The sequence below is a fragment of the Aquarana catesbeiana genome, linkage group LG03 (genome assembly GCF_042186555.1).
Source record: "Aquarana catesbeiana isolate 2022-GZ linkage group LG03, ASM4218655v1, whole genome shotgun sequence".
Classification (NCBI taxonomy): domain Eukaryota; kingdom Metazoa; phylum Chordata; class Amphibia; order Anura; family Ranidae; genus Aquarana; species Aquarana catesbeiana.
Genome location: NC_133326.1, coordinates 407,035,094 through 407,053,266, shown reverse-complemented (window position 1 = coordinate 407,053,266; position 18,173 = coordinate 407,035,094). Strand labels below are relative to the sequence as shown.

General features: G+C 43.1%; 1 protein-coding gene across 3 annotated transcripts in view; it reads left to right on the top strand.

The window, feature by feature from the left end:
- LOC141132388 (rho GTPase-activating protein 7-like) overlaps window positions 1-18,173 on the top strand; it is a 314,961-nt gene that overhangs the window by 138,787 nt on the left and 158,001 nt on the right. For all 3 annotated transcript variants that reach the window (XM_073620714.1, XM_073620713.1, XM_073620715.1), the window contains exons 3-4: window positions 9,463-9,544; window positions 9,976-10,039. In XM_073620714.1, the coding sequence (XP_073476815.1) occupies window positions 9,463-9,544; window positions 9,976-10,039 (146 nt within the window). The remainder of the gene's footprint in view (window positions 1-9,462; window positions 9,545-9,975; window positions 10,040-18,173) is intronic.

Sequence of the window (18,173 nt, the reverse complement as noted above, 5' to 3'; positions counted from 1 at the left end):
GCTGCTAGTCAGCTCTCCACTTCAGAGTCTTCCCAGGTTTTGCTTTCTGTCCCAGTGTTAGAAACTCTATTTGAGGGTCCTTCTACCATGGAAGAACAGTGCCCCGCACCTTCCGTTAAGGACTCGGAGGAGGCTAAAGTGGCCCCCTCTAAATTTAAGTTATCCCTGGAAGAGGTTGATGGGCTTCTTAGAGCCATTCATGTTACTCTTGGCTTAAGTGAAGAAAAGAAGGAACTATCTCTTCATGACCGCATGTATGCAGGTTTAAGCTAACCTAAATGTTGGACATTTCCGGACGATCAGGTCATTTCAGACACCATAAAGAAAGAATGGCAGGATCCGGAGAGAAAAAAACTTTTTTCTCTAAAGCCCACAAAAGACTTTTTCCTTTTTGAGGAAGACCCCTCTGCAGTTTGGAACAAGCTTCCCAGGTTGGATGCTGCCTTCTCCCAGGTCTCAAGATCCACCGACCTGTCCTTTGAAGACATGGGGGTTCTAAGGGATCCAATGGATAAATGTATGGATCTCTTGCTCAAAAGATCATGGCAATCGGTCATGAGCAATTTAAAATCAGCTATGGCCATAACATGTGTAGCCAGGAACCTGGAATACTGGATTAACCAGCTGAAGTCTCATAGTGGTAGATTCACCCAAAAGGAGATTTTGGATTAATTTTCTACCTTGTCTTCTGCAGTAGCTTATATAGCAGATGCTTTGGCTGAAGCAAATAGAATGTCGGCTAGATTAGCATCTTTGACAAATGCTGTGAGAAGAGATTTATGGCTAAAAACCTGGCCAGGTGACGCAGCTTTGAAAAGTAAACTTTGAGGGATTCCCTTTTCGGTTAACCTTTTTGGTCCGGATCTAGATAACATTCTAGATAGGACTGCCGATAAGAATAAGAAAAGGTCCTTCCCGGTTAAAAAGAAGAAACAACCCCAAAATGTTTTTTGACCTCAAAAAGCTCAGGAGCAGTACAGCAAGTCCCAGGGGAGAAGGAAGAACTACCTCTACCTCTCAGGCATGATCTACTAATACAGGGCCCAGTAAATCACCCAGAGGTGGCCAGTCTGGCTCTTGCAGCCTGGTATCTGAGGAGCAGTTCCTAAAAAGCAAGGGGTTTTCTAACCAGCTGTTTGCAACATTAATATTAAGTAGAAAAAAGGTAACAAGGGACATTTATACTAAAGTCTGGAAAGTCTATAATTCATGATGCGATTCATCTGGCCAAGACCCTGGGAGCCTTGTTTCCATTCTGGAGTTTTTACAGGATGGAGAAGATAAGGGATTAGCGGTCAGTACCCTGAAAGTACAAGTTGCTGCGCTAGCAGTGTTCTTAGAAAAATCTGTGGCTTCGGAACCACTGGTAATCCAGACTTTTTTTTTAGAGCTCTTACAAGATCTAAACCAGCACCGGTCAAAGGTTTCCCTAAATGGTATCTGTCGATAGTCCTGCAATCCCTAACAAAGAGTCCGTTTGAGCCTTTGGTAGCAGCATCTCAGATATCTAATTCTTAAAGTTGTGTTTCTGATCCCCATTGTTTCTGCACTCAAGATCAGTGAGCTAAACGCTCTGTCAATTAAGGAACCTTACTTATCAGTATTTCCGGATAGAGTTCTACTAAGGACAGACCTAAAGTTCTTACCTAAGGTAGCTTCAGTGCATAATCATTCTCAAGACATCGTGCTCCCAACCTTCTGTGCAAACCCATCGGGGGAGAAGGAGGCTTTTTCCATATGTTGGATGTTTAAAGGACTTTGTTTTTTCCAGGTAACATAACAAAGGACATTAGGCTGCAGATTCATTATTTGTTCTTTTTTCGGGCAACAAAAAAGGTTGTTAGGCTTCTAAAGTTTCTTTAGCCAGATAGCTGAAATTATCAATTTCGGAGGCATATTCGCATGCAGGTTTGTCTCTGCCAGTGGGAATTTGTGCACACTCGACCAGAGCACTTGCGGCCACTTGGGCAGAGAGCTGGTGCCACCCCTGAACAGATTTGCAAGGTGGCAACATGGTCAAGTTTCCGCACGTTCGTGCGACATTACACCTTGGACCTCACATCTGCCAACGATTGGGCATTTGGCAGAAAGGTCCTGCAAGCTGTTGTCCCGCCCTAAGAGGGTAAGTCTCTGTTATCCTCTCAGGTGCTGTCCTGAAAGACTCCTTGGGAAAATCCAAGGTAGACTTACGGGTAACTTGTTTTCCTGAAGTCTTTCAGGACAGCAACGACCCGTCCTATTGGTTCTGAGTACTATGCTATGACTAATGTATGTGTTTGTTCCAGCCGGGGCCAGAGGTTCTCTTCTACAGGTGAAGTGTGGTAGGGAGGTGCCTCCCTTTAAAGATCTGGAGGCAGAAGGTGTTTCCTGTGGTCTGGTGGGAGGAGTCACTATCTCTCACGTGCTGACCTGAAAGACTTCTGGAAAACAAGTAAGTTTAACTTGGATTATTTATTTTTTTGTGTGTGTTTTTGTTTTTTTTTGTTTTTTGTTTTTTTTTTACATGTGCGAGGATGCAACCGCTTTAAGTATATAAACAGTAAAAAAGGGAGGACAGACCATATTAGGCCCATAAAGAATGAGGAAGGACATCTGGTTACAAAGGAAGGGAAGATGGCGCCGGTATTGAATTTATTCTTCTCCTCAGTCTTCGCGAGAGAATCGGGGGGCTTCAGCAATCAAAACTGCAGTGTTTGTCCTCATAACACATCACTGGAAGCACCCTCATGGCTAACAGAGAACAGAATTAGAAATAGACTTGGGAAACTTAACATTAATAAATCACCAGGACCAGATGGCTTGCACCCAAGGGTACTTGGGGAACTCAGTCAAGTAATTGCCAGACCATTGTTCCTAATTTTTACTGACAGTCTACTGACTGGAATGATACCAGCGGATTGGAGAAAAGCCAATGTAGCACCAATATTTTAAAAAGGGCCAAAATACATCCCTGGAAATTACAGACCAGTTAGCCTAACATCAATAGTATGCAAGCTCTTGGAGGGGATGATAAGGGACTATATACAAGATTTTAGTAATGAAAACGGTATTAGCAGTAATCAGCATGGATTCATGAAGAATCGTTCTTGCCAAACCAATCTATTGACCTTCTATGAGATGGTGAGCTGCCATCTAGATAAAGAAAGGCCTGTAGATGTGGTGTATCTGGGTTTTGCAAAGCATTTGATACAGTTCCCCATAAACTTTTACTGTAAAAGGAAGGTCAGTTGGCAAGGACCATAGGGTGAGCACATGGATTGAAAACTGACTACAAGGGCGAGTTCAGAGGGTGGTGATACATGGGGAATACTCGGAATGGTCAGGGGTGGGAAGTGGGGTCCCTCAGGGTTCTGTGCTGGGACCAATCCTGTTTAATTTGTTTATAAATGACCTGGAGGGTGGGGTAAACAGTTCAATTGTATTTGCGGACGACGCTAAGCAGGGCAATAACTTCTCCACAGGATGTGGAAACCTTGCAAGAAGATCTGAACAAATTAATGGGGTGGGAAACTACATGGCAAATGAGGTTCAATGTAGAAAAATGTAAAATAATGCATTTGGGTGGCAAAAATATGAATGCAATCTACTCACGAGGGGGTAAAGCTCTGGGGGAATCTAGGATGGAAAAGGGACCTGGGGGTCCTAGTAGATGAGAGGCTCAGAAATGGCATGCAATGCCAAGCTGCTGCTAACAAAGCAAACAGAATATTGGCATGCATTAAAAAGGGGAATAACTCCAGGGATAAAGCGATAATTCTCCCACTCCTACAAGACTTTGGTCCGGCTTCACCTGGAGTTATGCTGTCCAGTTCTAGGCACCAGTCCTCAGGAAGGATGTACTGGAAATGTAATGAGTACAAAGAAGGGCAACAAAGCTAATAAAGGGTCTGGAGGATATTGGTTATAAAGAAAGGTTGTGAGCGCTGAACTTATTCTCTGGAGAAGAGACGCTTGAGAGGGGATATGGTTTCAACTTACAAATACCATACTGGTGACCCCAAAATGGGGAGAGAGTTTAATAAAACAGGTGGCCACTCACTAAAATTAGAAGAAAAAAAGGTATAACCTTAAACAGCATAGAGGGTTCTTTACTGTAAGAGCAGCAAGGATGTGGAATTCCCTTTCCACAGGCGGTGGTTTCAGATAAGCACCTGAACGACCACAACATACAGGGATATACAATGTAATACTGACATATAATCACACATATAGGTTGGAATTGATGGACTTGTGTCTTTTTTCAACCTCCCCTACTATGTAACTATAGTGCCTGGGGGGTCCCCTTAGCCTGCCTGTAAAGTGGTGCATTTGTACTGTGTATAGAACCTGCTGCAGCCAAACTGCCTCAGTCTAAAAATGCCTATGATGGGTCTGCACATGCACAGTACGCAAAGTCACTCCAGCTGATATGTTGATCAGCTGGTGTGACGTAAACACAGCGCATACGCAGTTTGTCGGAAGCATTCTCCCTCCACTGTTTGCATAGCATCGGATACTGGCTCCGACGATCTGCGCATGCGCTGTGTTGTCACGCCAGCTGATCAACATATCAGCTGGAGTGATGATGCGTACTGCGCATGCGCAGACCCATCCGAGGCATTTTTCGACAGGGGCAGTATTCGATAGAACACCAGCAATACAAAAATGTTTTTAAAAAAATGGCGTGGGGGTTCCCCTCCCAATCTATACAAGGCCCTTTGGGTCTGGTATGGCTTTTTAAGGTGAACCCCATGCCAAATTGTTTTAAAAAAAGGCGTGGGGGTCCCCCCTGCAAGCCATACCAGACCCTTATCCGAGCATGCAGCCCAGCAGGTCAGGAAAGGTGGGACGAGCGAGTGCCCCCTCCCTTCCTGAACCATACCAGGCCACATGCCCTCAACATGGGGGGGTTGTTTGTTGGTTGCATGTTGAGGACAAGGGCCTCTTCTGGAAAACACTGGGCTGTGATTGTGGGGGTCTACGGGCAGGGGGCTTATTGGAATCTGGAAGCCCTCTTTTAACAAGGGGGCCTTCAGATCCCTCCCCCCATGTGAATGAGGATTGATTTTAGAGGAGGGGGGGCCACACCGTTTTTTTTTTATTTTGGCATGGGGTTCCCCTTAAAATCCATACCAGGCCCAAAGGGCCTGGTATGGAGTAGGTGGGGCCCTCACGCCATTTTTTTGTTTGTTTGTTTGTTTGTTTTCTTTTTCACATTTTGCTATTGCTGGAATTTTTTTTTTTTTTTTCTCAGCTGTCAGCAGGGAAGCCCGTTTAACAGCTGATGACTCATCCGTTGTTGAGGACACAGCGGCTGGCTTCCCAGCCCACTCCTTAACAACCAGCTATTCACTGTTTGCCCAATCAGGGCTTAGAATTCACTGTGCATAAATTTGGGTGTTCGCCACAGAGCCGAACGGGCGAACAGGCGATGGTCGGTCCGAATCTTTGCTCGACCCAAACTATTCACCCAACTCTACTGGTGATCCAGCCAGTAAGTCTGTTGTTTTTGAAAAGTACAGCCTTCCTGCAGATGTAGCAGTTAGAGGGTTTAGACAAACCAATTAACAAGCTATTGAACCAACCATTAATGTAAAACCTTCATCTCAAATGGGGAAAAAAAAATGTTTGTATTTGCTTATAAAGTGTTAGCTGGAATTTAAATTCAATTTGTTAGTGTATCTAAATCTGCTAGTGCATCTAACACACCCTTCCCCCAGATTGACAGTGCTGCTGTCTAAAGGTGTCTCTGTATGCTACTTAAAAAAAAAAAAAGTGACAGAACAGACAGTTGCCCTGTTGGCCAAGAGCATGAAATGTTTGTTTGATGCACCCCCTGTGAGTGATGATTTCATACTTACCACTTACCTACTGGGCACTTTTACCCCCTTCCTGTCCAGGCCAATTTTCAGCTTTCAGCACTTTGACAATTGCGCGGTCATGCCACACTGTACCCAAACAACATTTTTAGCATTTTTTTTCACACAAATAGAGCTTTAGTTTGGTGGTATTTAATCACCGCTGTTTTTTTTTATTGTTTGCTAAATAAACACAGACTGAAAATTAAAAAAAAAAAAAAAATGTTTTCATAGTTATAACATTTTGCAAACAGGTACATTTTCTCCTTCACTGATGGGCATTGATAGGCTGCACTGATGTGCATTGATGAGGAGGCACTGATACTAGGCACTGATAGGTGACACTGATGAGGAGGCACTGATGGGCACTGATTGGCAGCACTGTTGGGCACTATTGGGACTACACTGATAATCAGTGCCCTGATTCAGTGTAAATGTCCCTTTTTACACAAGCCGGTTATCGTCTCTCTTCTCCTCGTGAGGAAAAGAGTACCAATAACAGACTTCTGCTTACATCCGTGATCAGCTGTGATTGGACACAGCTGATCACGTGGTAAAGAGCCACTGATTGACTCTTTACCTCAATCTGTGATCAGCAGTGTCTGGAGGACACACTGATCAGAGTGTGTCGCCTGTGGCCTGCTGTGGATGTGATCACAGGAGGCCCTCATATGATGGCCTCCCAGAACTAGCCGGCTGTGCTGTAGCTGTCATTCGGCTAAAGCATATCTAAACCCCCCAAAAAATAAATTATTGATATTGTAGCTTATCAGTCTGTAGATATGGTGGCTAGATTGTTTGTTTGTTTTGTTTTTTTTTCTTTTATTTGAATCTGGTTACCAGGGGTTGATAGGAAAAAAACCTTTAAAATGACATTTAGTGGTGCATTTAGTTGCTGAGACTCCTGCATTTGTTTGTAGATTGGCCGCTAGAGGCAAATTATGCCTAATATACACAATGAGAAAAATTGGACAAAAAATACAATTTTCGGAGCGATTTCTGATAATCTGATCATTAGTACACAGCTTTTGAGAGCCGATCATGACAGTTCATGAGAAATTATCTGAAGGGAAAAGCACAAAAATTATTCTGGTACGATAACAGAACAAATGATTTTTGTTTAATCAGTACAGTATTCGTCCATAAATCAAATGACCGCCCATGCTTGGAAACGAAGGAATACATTACAATATATTTCATCATTCCGGGAAGTATTCTGTCTTACGACAGTTTTCAGAACTCTAGTAACCTATTCATTTTGATATAAGACTAGCATGCAAAAAAAAAAAAAAAAAAATCAGACGATCATTTTGTCCAACATTCTCATCGTGCGTTCCAGGCTTTACTCATTGCCATCATGCTTATCATTCACTAACACTTGTTGAGTTAAAGTGGAAGTTCAGCCTGAAACTAAAATCACTAAGACTAACCTATCCAACCCTGTAAAGCAAAAATCGCTATTGCATACCTTCTCTGAAGCAGATCCGGTCCAGTCTCCAGCGGCGGAAGCTGTGTGCAGGAGACAGTCAACCACGGCTGTGAAATGCCTGGGAAGTGACGTCACCCATAGGGTTATTATGGGGCTTTCGTTCCACACACACAAGCCACCGCTGGCAGCTCAGCGTGGGAGCGGACCAGAGCGGCTTCAGAAAAGATATGTATAATAATTTTTGCTTTACAGGGTTAGATAGGTTAGTCTTAGAATGTGGCTGCAAGTAGATTTAGAGATTTTCGTTTTAGGCTGAACTTCTACTTTTAAGATACTGTATCAACCTCTACAGGGAGAGAGATCATTGTTCTCAATAAGTCGGATGTATAAAGCTGGTCATAGATGGCTCAAATTTTGGCTGATTCCTGCTTTATCAAGCAAAGAGGGAAGACACATTAAGGAGAGATATATCAATGCTGCTCACCCCAATATAGACAAGAAAAATGGGAAAAAGTCCCCCGAGCAGGGTTTTTAGGCAGCTAACTATAGATATGAGCAAAGCATTAAGTAAAATATTAAAATTCTTTATTAAAGGGTAATGGATAAGTGTAACAACATATGAATATAAATTAAGAGCTCAAGTGGGAAAATACCCATACCAAATACATATAATAGCACACATAGGTTATACACAGCATATGATAAGGCTATTGCATAACAATCCTGACGCGTTTCGACCCATGAATTTTGGGGTCTCTTCAGAGGATGAGTTTGCTAAGGAAAAAAGAAAAATTTATAATAGTATGTCCAGCTTATTTAAGAGTTACAGCATAGGCAAGTTTGTTTCGCAACATGTTTAGTAACACTTTGCACATAATTACCACTGAGTTTGGATGTACCCCTCGATCAGAGCCTCCCCACATAGCAGCTAGACCATCCAGTGTGCCCGCACGTAGCAGCACCCCGGAAGAGGAGGGAACAGGAATCCACTTGATATGGCTTGCAAGGAGTCACACGTATAATTGCCCCCCCACCAACACGCCACAGGGGAGGTGGGGCCGGAACCTACGAAAATTGTCAGAGCGTTAGCTCACGAATATACCCATGTTGGTTAATGGTTAAATTTATCTGTTGGGCGGTCAGAAGGTGTTGTAATAATCTATTACAGCTTGAATTGATCATGTAAAGGATAATAATATTAGTAGAGTGACTATATTGGTATAACTAATATAAAATATGTCAGGGATGACCTTGTCTTTGAATGCTGACAATGGCAGTGATAGGAGGAAAAGTGAGGGATGTGCACAGTGAATATTGATGTGTAAAATATAAAAAAAATATAAAAAATATAAAGAAAATGTAAAAAAAAGAAATGTGCATGAAAATGATGCGAGTGAATGTTTGAACAGCAAGAAAAACAAAAAACAAAACAATGAGTGTGTGATGTGTGAATTTGAGGAAAAAGTGCATGATATTGCCAAGTATCTAAGTCTACGGCATCCAGAGCTGGTGTGCACATAAATCAAAATTAAATAGAAGTAAAATATTATTCTGTGGGGTCTGACAAAGCATTGATAATCAGATGTATCATAAGTTCTTACTCACTCCTACCCACTTACTTAATGCTTTGCTCATATCTATAGTTAGCTGCCTAAAAACCCCGCTCGGGGGATTCCTGCTTTATCAACCAAAAATTGTGTCATTGTGGCCCACAGTCATCACCCAGAATGACAAAGAAATTAAAAAATCGACTGAGCTAAATAGAAAATGATCAGCCAAACAGTAACTGCATCCTATCAGATACTGTCTGTTCAGCAGCCCACTGAATATATAGGCAGGTGTAGGTGCTGGAGCTGCTGAATACACTATCCAGTGGTGGATATTCCCTCCATCCATGCTGTTTAGCATGGATGGAGTATGGATAGATAAATCAAGCCATGTATGGTTAGTAATGTAAAGTGTTCACTTCACGCAATACCGGTTAATTTAGGAATGAGGTGCTGTGCATTCCTAAACAGATATATATTATCTCGTTATTTTTGTACACATATATAATATGTCAGGATGCAGCTTGTCAATAAAAGTAATATGTGAATATCAATATATCTTAATCTCAGCAGTAGTAAGAATTTCACTTGGTTTTTAACTGATATTTTTTTGCAGTTCACAACTACCATTGTTTTTATTCTGTTTCAGATTTACTGTTCCCCATTGACATAGATCTTGTGAAGTATGATCATGAATTCCTTGATCAAGATTCAATGGAATCACTGCTCAGGCAAGTTGTTGTTCTAGATGATGACCCATTTGAAGAAATGTGATACCAAACACAAAAAAATTGTTTACATAAATAATACATTTATATACTCTTTGACTGTCCACAAAGATACAAGCTGCAATCACTACAGATAGGAAAGTGTATTTTTCATACTGATAAATCTGGCCCTGAATTTTTGGTCTTACCTCCCTTATTTTCCTTATATTTTCTTACCCAACTGATGTAACAAGATTCAAATAATGAGGGGTAGAGCTGTTCATCAAATAAACCATTAGACTTTAGTGCATACACATTGTATGGCCTCATCCATTCCTGGTGTTGCCAACCTCTACTGAATTCTCTTTAGGGAAAAAAATCCATAGCTGACTGTAGGACATATGTATTTTAGTGTACTTTTTAAAACTGTATTACCAAAATTATTTATTTTTCAGGCGTTTGAACACCTTGAACAAATGTGCAAGTTTGAAAGTGGAAATAATTAATCATGGCAAACAAGTATGTTAGTTTTATTTGTGTTAGTACAGTTTCCTTTGCATAATGTTATTATATTTGACAACATAAAGAAAATTAACGTATATGTGTGCATATTAAAGAGTAATACAGTGATACCTTGGTTCACACACTTAATTCGTAAAACGACTCTGGTCGCGAACCGAATTGGTTGCAAACCGAGACAAACTTTCCCATAGGATTCAATGTAAATCATGTTAATCCGTTCTAAACTTTGTTTATATATTAAATTATGAAATGTATGTACAAAAAAAAGGATTTTTATCATATATTACATACGGTCTTTTACATTAAGCTGGCCTCTTTCATGTGTACATCCAAAGGAAAAAAAAAAAAAAGCTCCTCCTTTAATCCTTGTTTGTTTGAAACAATCCAAAACCTCAATTTAAATGACTAATCTAGGGGCCAGATAACAGCACTGTGCATCTAGGAAAAGATCTGAGGGCATGATAAAGTTGCAGAATTCATTTGAACTGTTTTTCCATGATTCCCAATCAAGTGAGCCCACTCTCATGGTAGTCAGGGGGCAGAAACCCCAATCTGAGTGGACTGGTTCGCCTAAGACTCTCATCTTGCACTTCTCTTCTCAATATGAATGTGTCAGAGCAGAAAAGATGGCTGCGGCTTGTGTTCGTGAACTGAAGCAAGTTTTTGTGAACTCTTCTGTTCGCAAACTGAGTTGTTCGTGGACAGAAACGTATGTGAACCGAGGTATGACTGTATATGCCTTTTAACTACTCCCTTATTACTTATCAAGTTTTAGCTAGAGATGCACATTACATATCCATTTAAATTGTTTACTTACAGCTTAGTGATATAACAAGTTCTGCTTAACCACTAGGAGTCCATGCTATAGCCGAAAGACGGCTACAGCGCGGACTCTAGTTGCCGGGAGGGCGTCCCTGGACGTCCTGTTTACTTCCGCGATGCAGGAGCGCATCGGGGAAATTCTGTGTTGGCCGTGTCCCTTGGACACAGCCAATCACAGATCATACTAAATGGCCAATCACAGCGGCCATTTAGCACTCGATCTGAGTGTCCAATGAGAGATGATCTCACATGTAAACATATGAGATCATCTCTCAACGGCAGCTCTCTCTCCTCACACAAAGACAGCGTGTGAGGAGGGAGAGCGAACGGCTGCAGGGTGAGTGAAAAAAAAAAATAAAGAAGAAAATACAGTACCTGTCAGTGCCACCTGTCCCCAGTGCCATCTGTCATCAGTGCCACATCAGTGTCACGTGTCATCAGTGCCACCTGTTAGAGCCATGGGTTATCAGTGCCATGTTTTAGTGCCATCTGTCATCCGTGTCACGTGGGAATTTCAGAGACCTGGTTCAACAGCTCTCATGATTGGCTGGCAAACATTCAAGGGTATACCCTATACCGCAAGGACAGAGAGGGTAAAAAAGGGGGAGGGGTATGCCTATATATCAAGAATAATGTACAAGTGAATGTGAGAGATGACATCACTGAGGGGGCTAGGGAGGAGGTGGAATCTTTATGGGTAGAGCTCCAAAGGGATGAAGCTAAGGGGAAAATAATACTGGGAGTATGCTATAGGCCCCCTAACCTGAGGGAGGAAGTGGAGATGGATCTCCTATCACAAATTGGATTAGCAGCAAGGATGGGAAGTGTTATCATAATGGGGGGATTTTAATTATCCAGACATAGACTGGGCGGAGGGAACCACGCATTCATTTAAGGCTCGCCAGTTCCTTAGTGTCTTGCAGGACAATTTTATGGGTCAGATGGTAGACTCACCAACTAGAAATAAAACATTACTAGATCTACTGATTACCAACAATACAGACCTGATAACAGATGTGGAAATACGGGGCAATTTAGGTAACAGCGATCACAGGTCAATTAGTTTCAGTATAAATCACACAAATAGGAGACATGAAGGGAACACAAAGACACTGAATTTCAAAAGAGCCAACTTCCCTAAACTACAAACCTTGCTAAAAGGCATAAATTGGGATAAAATATTAGGAACAAAGAATAAGGAGGAGAGATGGGTTTGCTTTAAGAGCATATTAAATAAGGGCATTAGCCAATGTATCCCATTGGGTAATAAATTTAAAAGAGCGAACAAACATCCTGGATGGCTTAACTCCAATGTAAAAATGCATATAAAAGCAAAGGAGAAGGCCTTCAAAAAATACAAGGTTGAGGGATCATCCTCAGCATTCAGAATTTATAAAGAATGCAATAAGAAATGTAAGGGTGCAATTAGGATGGCTAAGATAGAACATGAAAGACACATAGCGGAGGAGAGCAAAAAAAATCCCAAGAAATTCTTTAAGTATGTAAACAGTAAAAAAGGGAGGACAGACCATATTGGCCCCATAAAGAATGAGGAAGGACATCTGGTTACAAAGGATGGGGAGATGGCAAAGTTATTGAATTTATTCTTCTCCTCAGTCTTCACGAGTGAATCGGGGGGCTTCAGTAACCAAAACTGCAGTGTTTATCCTCATGACACAACACAGGAAGCACCTACATGGTTAACAGAGGACGGAATTAAAATTAGACTTGAGAAACTTAACATTAATAAATCACCGGGACCAGATGGCTTGCATCTGAGGGTACTTGGGGAACTCAGTCAGGTGATTGCCAGACCATTGTTCCTAATTTTTACAGACAGTCTATTGACTGGAATGGTACCAGCTGATTGGAGAAAAGCCAATGTAGCACCAATATTTAAAAAGGGCCCAAAAAACATCCCTGGGAATTACAGACCAGTTAGCCTAACATCAATAGTATGTAAACTCTTGGAGGGGATGATAAGGGACTATATACAAGATTTTAGTAATAAGAATGATATCATTAGCAGTAATCAGCATGGATTCATGAAGAATCGTTCTTGCCAAACCAATCTATTAACCTTCTATGAGGAGGTGAGTTGCCATCTAGATAAAGGAAGGCCCGTAGACGTGGTGTATCTGGATTTTGCAAAAGCATTTGACACAGTTCCCCATAAACGTTTACTGTACAAAATAAGGTGCGTTGGCATGGACCATAGGGTGAGTACATGGATTGAAAACTGGCTACAAGGGCGTGTTCAGAGGGTGGTGATAAATGGGGAGTACTCAGAATGGTCAGGGGTGGGTAGTGGGGTTCCCCAGGGTTCTGTGCTGGGACCAATCCTATTTAATTTGTTCATAAACGACCTGGAGGATGGGATAAACAGTTCAATCTCTGTATTTGCAGACGATACTAAGCTAATCTTGCAAAAAGACCTGAACAAATTAATGGGGTGGGCGACTACATGGCAAATGAGGTTCAATGTAGAAAAACGTAAAATATTGCATTTGGGTGGCAAAAATATGAATGCAATCTATACACTGGGGGGAGAACCTCTGGGGGAATCTAGGATGGAAAAGGACCTGGGGGTCCTAGTGGATGATAGGCTCAGCAATGGCATGCAATGCCAAGCTGCTGCTAATAAAGCAAACAGAATATTGGCATGCATTAAAAAGGGGATCAACTGCAGAGATAAAACGATAATTCTCCCGCTCTACAAGACTCTGGTCCGCCCGCACCTGGAGTATGCTGTCCAGTTCTGGGCACCAGTCCTGAGGAGGGACGTACTGGAAATGGAGCAAGTACAAAGAAGGGCAACAAAGCTAATAAAGGGTCTGGAGGATCTTAGTTATGAGGAAAGGTTGCGAGCACTGAACTTATTCTCTCTGGAGAAGAGACGCTTGAGAGGGGATATGATTTCAATTTACAAATACTGTACTGGTGACCCCACAATAGGGATAAAACTTTTTCGCAGAAGAGAGTTTAATAAGACTCGTGGCCACTCATTACAATTGGAAGAAAAGAGGTTTAACCTTAAACTACGTAGAGGGTTCTTTACTGTAAGAGCGGCAAGGATGTGGAATTCCCTTCCACAGGCGGTGGTCTCAGCGGGGAGCATTGATAGCTTCAAGAAACTATTAGATAATCACCTGAATGACCGCAATATACAGGGATATGTAATGTAATACTGACACATAATCACACACATAGGTTGGACTTGATGGACTTGTGTCTTTTTTCAACCTCACCTACTATGTAACTATGTGTCATCAGTGCCACCTGCCATCTTTTATCAGTGTCACATGTCATCTGTGCCACGTATTAGTGCGATCTGTCATCAGTGTCACGTGCCATCTGTCATCAGTGTCATGTGTCATTGTCCTGGTGCTCCAGAGCCTTCAAAAGTGTAATAGGTAGTCAACAAGTTAGATGTGTCAATTATGCTCCTAGAACACCTGATGTGCTCCCTGCATGTTGGGCCTCTCTATGTGGCCAGGCTGTGAAAAAGTCCCACACGTGGTATCGTAATACTCAGGAGGAGTAGCAGAATGTATTTTGGGGTGTCATTTGTGGTATACACATGCCATGTGAGAGAAATAACCTATTACAATGACCATTTTGTGGGAAAAAAAAATCTTCATTTTGTAAAGAATTGTGGGAAATAAATGACAACATCAAAAACCTCACCATGCATCTTACTAAATACCTTGGAATGTCTATCCTTGGAATGTCAAAAAAGGGGTCATGGGGGGGGGGTGTTGTACTTTCCTGGCTTGTTAGGGTCGCAAGAAATGAGATAAGCCTTCAGTACATCAGGTGTGATCAATTATTTATGATTTGCACCACAGCTTGTAGACTCTCTAACTTCAACAAAGACCAAATAATATCCACTAATTTGGGTTATTTTTTACCAAAGATATATAGCAGTATAAATTGTGGCCAAAATTTATGAAGAAAAATTAATAATTTGCAAAATTTTATCACAGAAACTTAGAAAAATGCGTTTTTTTTTCAAATTTGGCTCATTTATAGCGCAAAAAATAAAAAACCCAGAGGTGATCAAATACTACCAAAAGAAAGCTCTATTTGTATGAAAAAAAGGACAAAAAATGCATTTGGGTACAGTATTACATGACTGAGTAATTGTCATTCAAGGTGTGAGAGCACTGAAAGCTGAAAATTGGTCTGGTCACGAAGGGGGGTTTAAGTGCCCAGTTGTCAAGTGGTTAAAGGAGAAGTATGGGAATGAAAATAGGTGGTACATGCAACCCTCATACCTGCATTGCATCTCTTACTTTCCACAATCCTTTAGTTTTTGCAGAATAGTCTTTTGAAGTATGATGACATCAGAAGATGACATCAGTAACAGTGGTGGTGGGGATAGGAATGACATCGGTAATAGTGGTGGTGGGAATAGGGATGACATCAGTGGTGGGGATAGGGTTGACATCAGTGGTAGTGGACTGATGTCGTCCCTATCCTCGCCACTGCCACTGATGTCCTCCCTATCCTCACCACCGCCACTGATGTCCTCCCTATCCTCACCACCGCCACTGATGTCCTCCCTATCCTCACCACCGCCACTGATGTCCTCCCTATCCTCACCACCGTCACTGATGTCCTCCCTATCCTCACCACCGTCACTGATGTCCTCCCTATCCTCACCACCGTCACTGATGTCCTCCCTATCCTCACCACCGTCACTGATGTCCTCCCTATCCTCACCATCGTCACTGATGTCCTCCCTATCCTCACCACCGTCACTGATGTCCTCCCTATCCTCACCACCGTCACTGATGTCCTCCCTATCCTCACCACCGTCACTGATGTCCTCCCTATCCTCACCACCGTCACTGATGTCCTCCCTATCCTCACCGCCGTCACTGATGTCCTGCCTATCCTCACCGCCGCCACTGATGTCCTCCCTATCCTCACCGCCGCCACCGATGTCCTCACCGCCGCCACCACCGCTGTCCTCCCTATCCTCACCGCCGTCACAGATGTCGTCCCTATCCTCACCGCCGCAACCGCTGTCCTCCCTATCCTCACCGCTGTCCTCCCTATCCTCACCGCTGTCCTCCCTATCCTCACCGCTGTCCTCCCTATCCTCACCGCCGCCACCAATGTCATCCCTATCCTCGCCACTGATGTCATCCCTAACAGTGGTGGTGGGGATAGAGGTGACATCAGTGGCGGTGGTGGGGATGGGATTGACATCAGTGGCAGTGGACTGATGTCCTCCCTATCCTCACAGCCACTGATGTCTTCCCTATCCTCACCTTGTAGGCAATGCTGACAAAAGCCAGTGCTGGATTTTACTTTAAAAATGTATTATAATTTTACCAGGAGAGTAGAATATAATCTACAGAGCTCAGCCAGTGACTTCTACACTCACTGAAGTCTGCTACTTTCCTGAATGTGTGCTTAGATGTTCTGTCTGCAACAGGGAGGGGGAGGGGAAGAGCTGCTCTGTGTGTTGTGTGAAGTCTTGGGAAAGAGCAGAGAGCCGACATCAATCAAGCAAGATGACAGGAAAGTGGGTGCATCCAGACTCCAGAGCCAGACCATGGTCGGTGAAAGTCTGTAGACCCTCCCACAGGTAATTAACTCGGGGCACTTTTCAGAGGAGAGGAAAGATTTGTAGATACTAGCAGCTCATAAGGATTAGGATTAAGCATAAAAAAGGAAACCCATACTTCTCGTTTAACAAGGTTTAGCCCAACAGCCATAGAGAAACCGGTTCTTAGAGAAAATTAATATCTTGCAGCAAAAAGTGTAAATCCAGGGAAAAGCTGCTTCAACTGATACATTCTTTCACTCAAGGGGATTGGGTAGAATTTCAAAAATCCTTCTTCTCCCACAGTGATTGCCTATAAAGACAAACTAATCTAAATAGCGTTCACTTTAACCTCTCAGTGGCCTTTCCACAACATAGGTGCATTAAAGGTGGCCATGGATGGATCAAAATTGTTCTGCGGGGCCCAGGTGAATTTAAATCCATTTGTACCGATTCTGTTAAAGATCAGTCAATCTACTGATCGACTGCTCACAAACAGACTTGCTTTGAATTTAGTTTGATAAGCATGGTTAGCATACAATGACACAGCGAGGAGGATTCCTGTATCCACCTGGAACGCATGTATGGGGGAATCGGTTCTTTATTTTGGTTTGCCATGCTGATCAAAGATACTGTACAAAGATACTGTACAGTTTACCAAACTGCTACTGTTTCCATGTTTTATCCCTCCCCTGCCCTCTTCTTCTTACAGAAGGAGAGGAACCGTAGTAAGTTATCACTGGGAAATTAATGGATTGAGCTGATGATTTATTTATTACCAAGCTCCATGTTTTAAACTACTAAATACCAGCATTTTATCTAGTCATCTGTCCAGGACAGCACTAGAGATAAGCTCCACCTCTGGAGGCAGGAAACACATCAGCAGATCTTTAAAGGGCGGCTTCCATCCCTCTGCTTCAGTATTTGTGTTTCATCCACCGGAGGAGGAGGCTAGATATAGGAACTCTCCTTCCCCTGACCCTGGGAGCTACCCATGGGAGAAGGGGAAGGAGGTCTGCATACCTGACGGTCAGCACGTCGCTAAAAGGTGGCAGGCATCTGGATCCCCCGGCCAGGCTAAGTGTAGCTGGTGCCGGCGTCCTCCTCCTTGATAGCCCGGAGAGGGCTGTCGTTCCCCGCTCAGCTGCTAGATACGAGCGTGTCTGGCGTGGGGCGAGCGTAGACCACGAGTTCCGGCCTTTGGAGCACAGGAGGAGGTCGGGGACTTCCGGCGACCACTTCCGGTTCCGGGTCACGTGGCGAGCGTGGACGACGGAGCCTTTATTTGAAAAGCGCCAGCCACAGAAGGAAAAACGCTACTCCACAGCACATTCTACCTTAATGCAGGCAACAGACAGCATGAATGCAGCCAATCCAGATGGCAGTGGAGCAGACCCAGCTCAGGTAGGTGGACACAGGGGTGCCTTGGACCTACGGGGCTGACGGGGGGGGAGGTGATGGACTCCTAGGTAGCCCGTTTTTTGCCCCACCTCCTTATTAGACTAGATCCGGACTAAAGAGTCCTGTGAATCCCGTCAGCAGCTGGTGGGGTGTACTGAGGTGTTGCACAGCCCAAAGAACCAGAGAGGTCAGGGGGGGAAGAGGAAATGTCCGTCATGTGCGAACAAATTTAAGGAAGGGTGGAACAAGCCCCTCTGTAAGCCCTGTATTGACAAATTGGTTTACAAAGAGGCAACGGGAGCCTGCAAGGAATTGATTTCTTGGGTCCAGAAAGAAATGAAGGCCATTAAG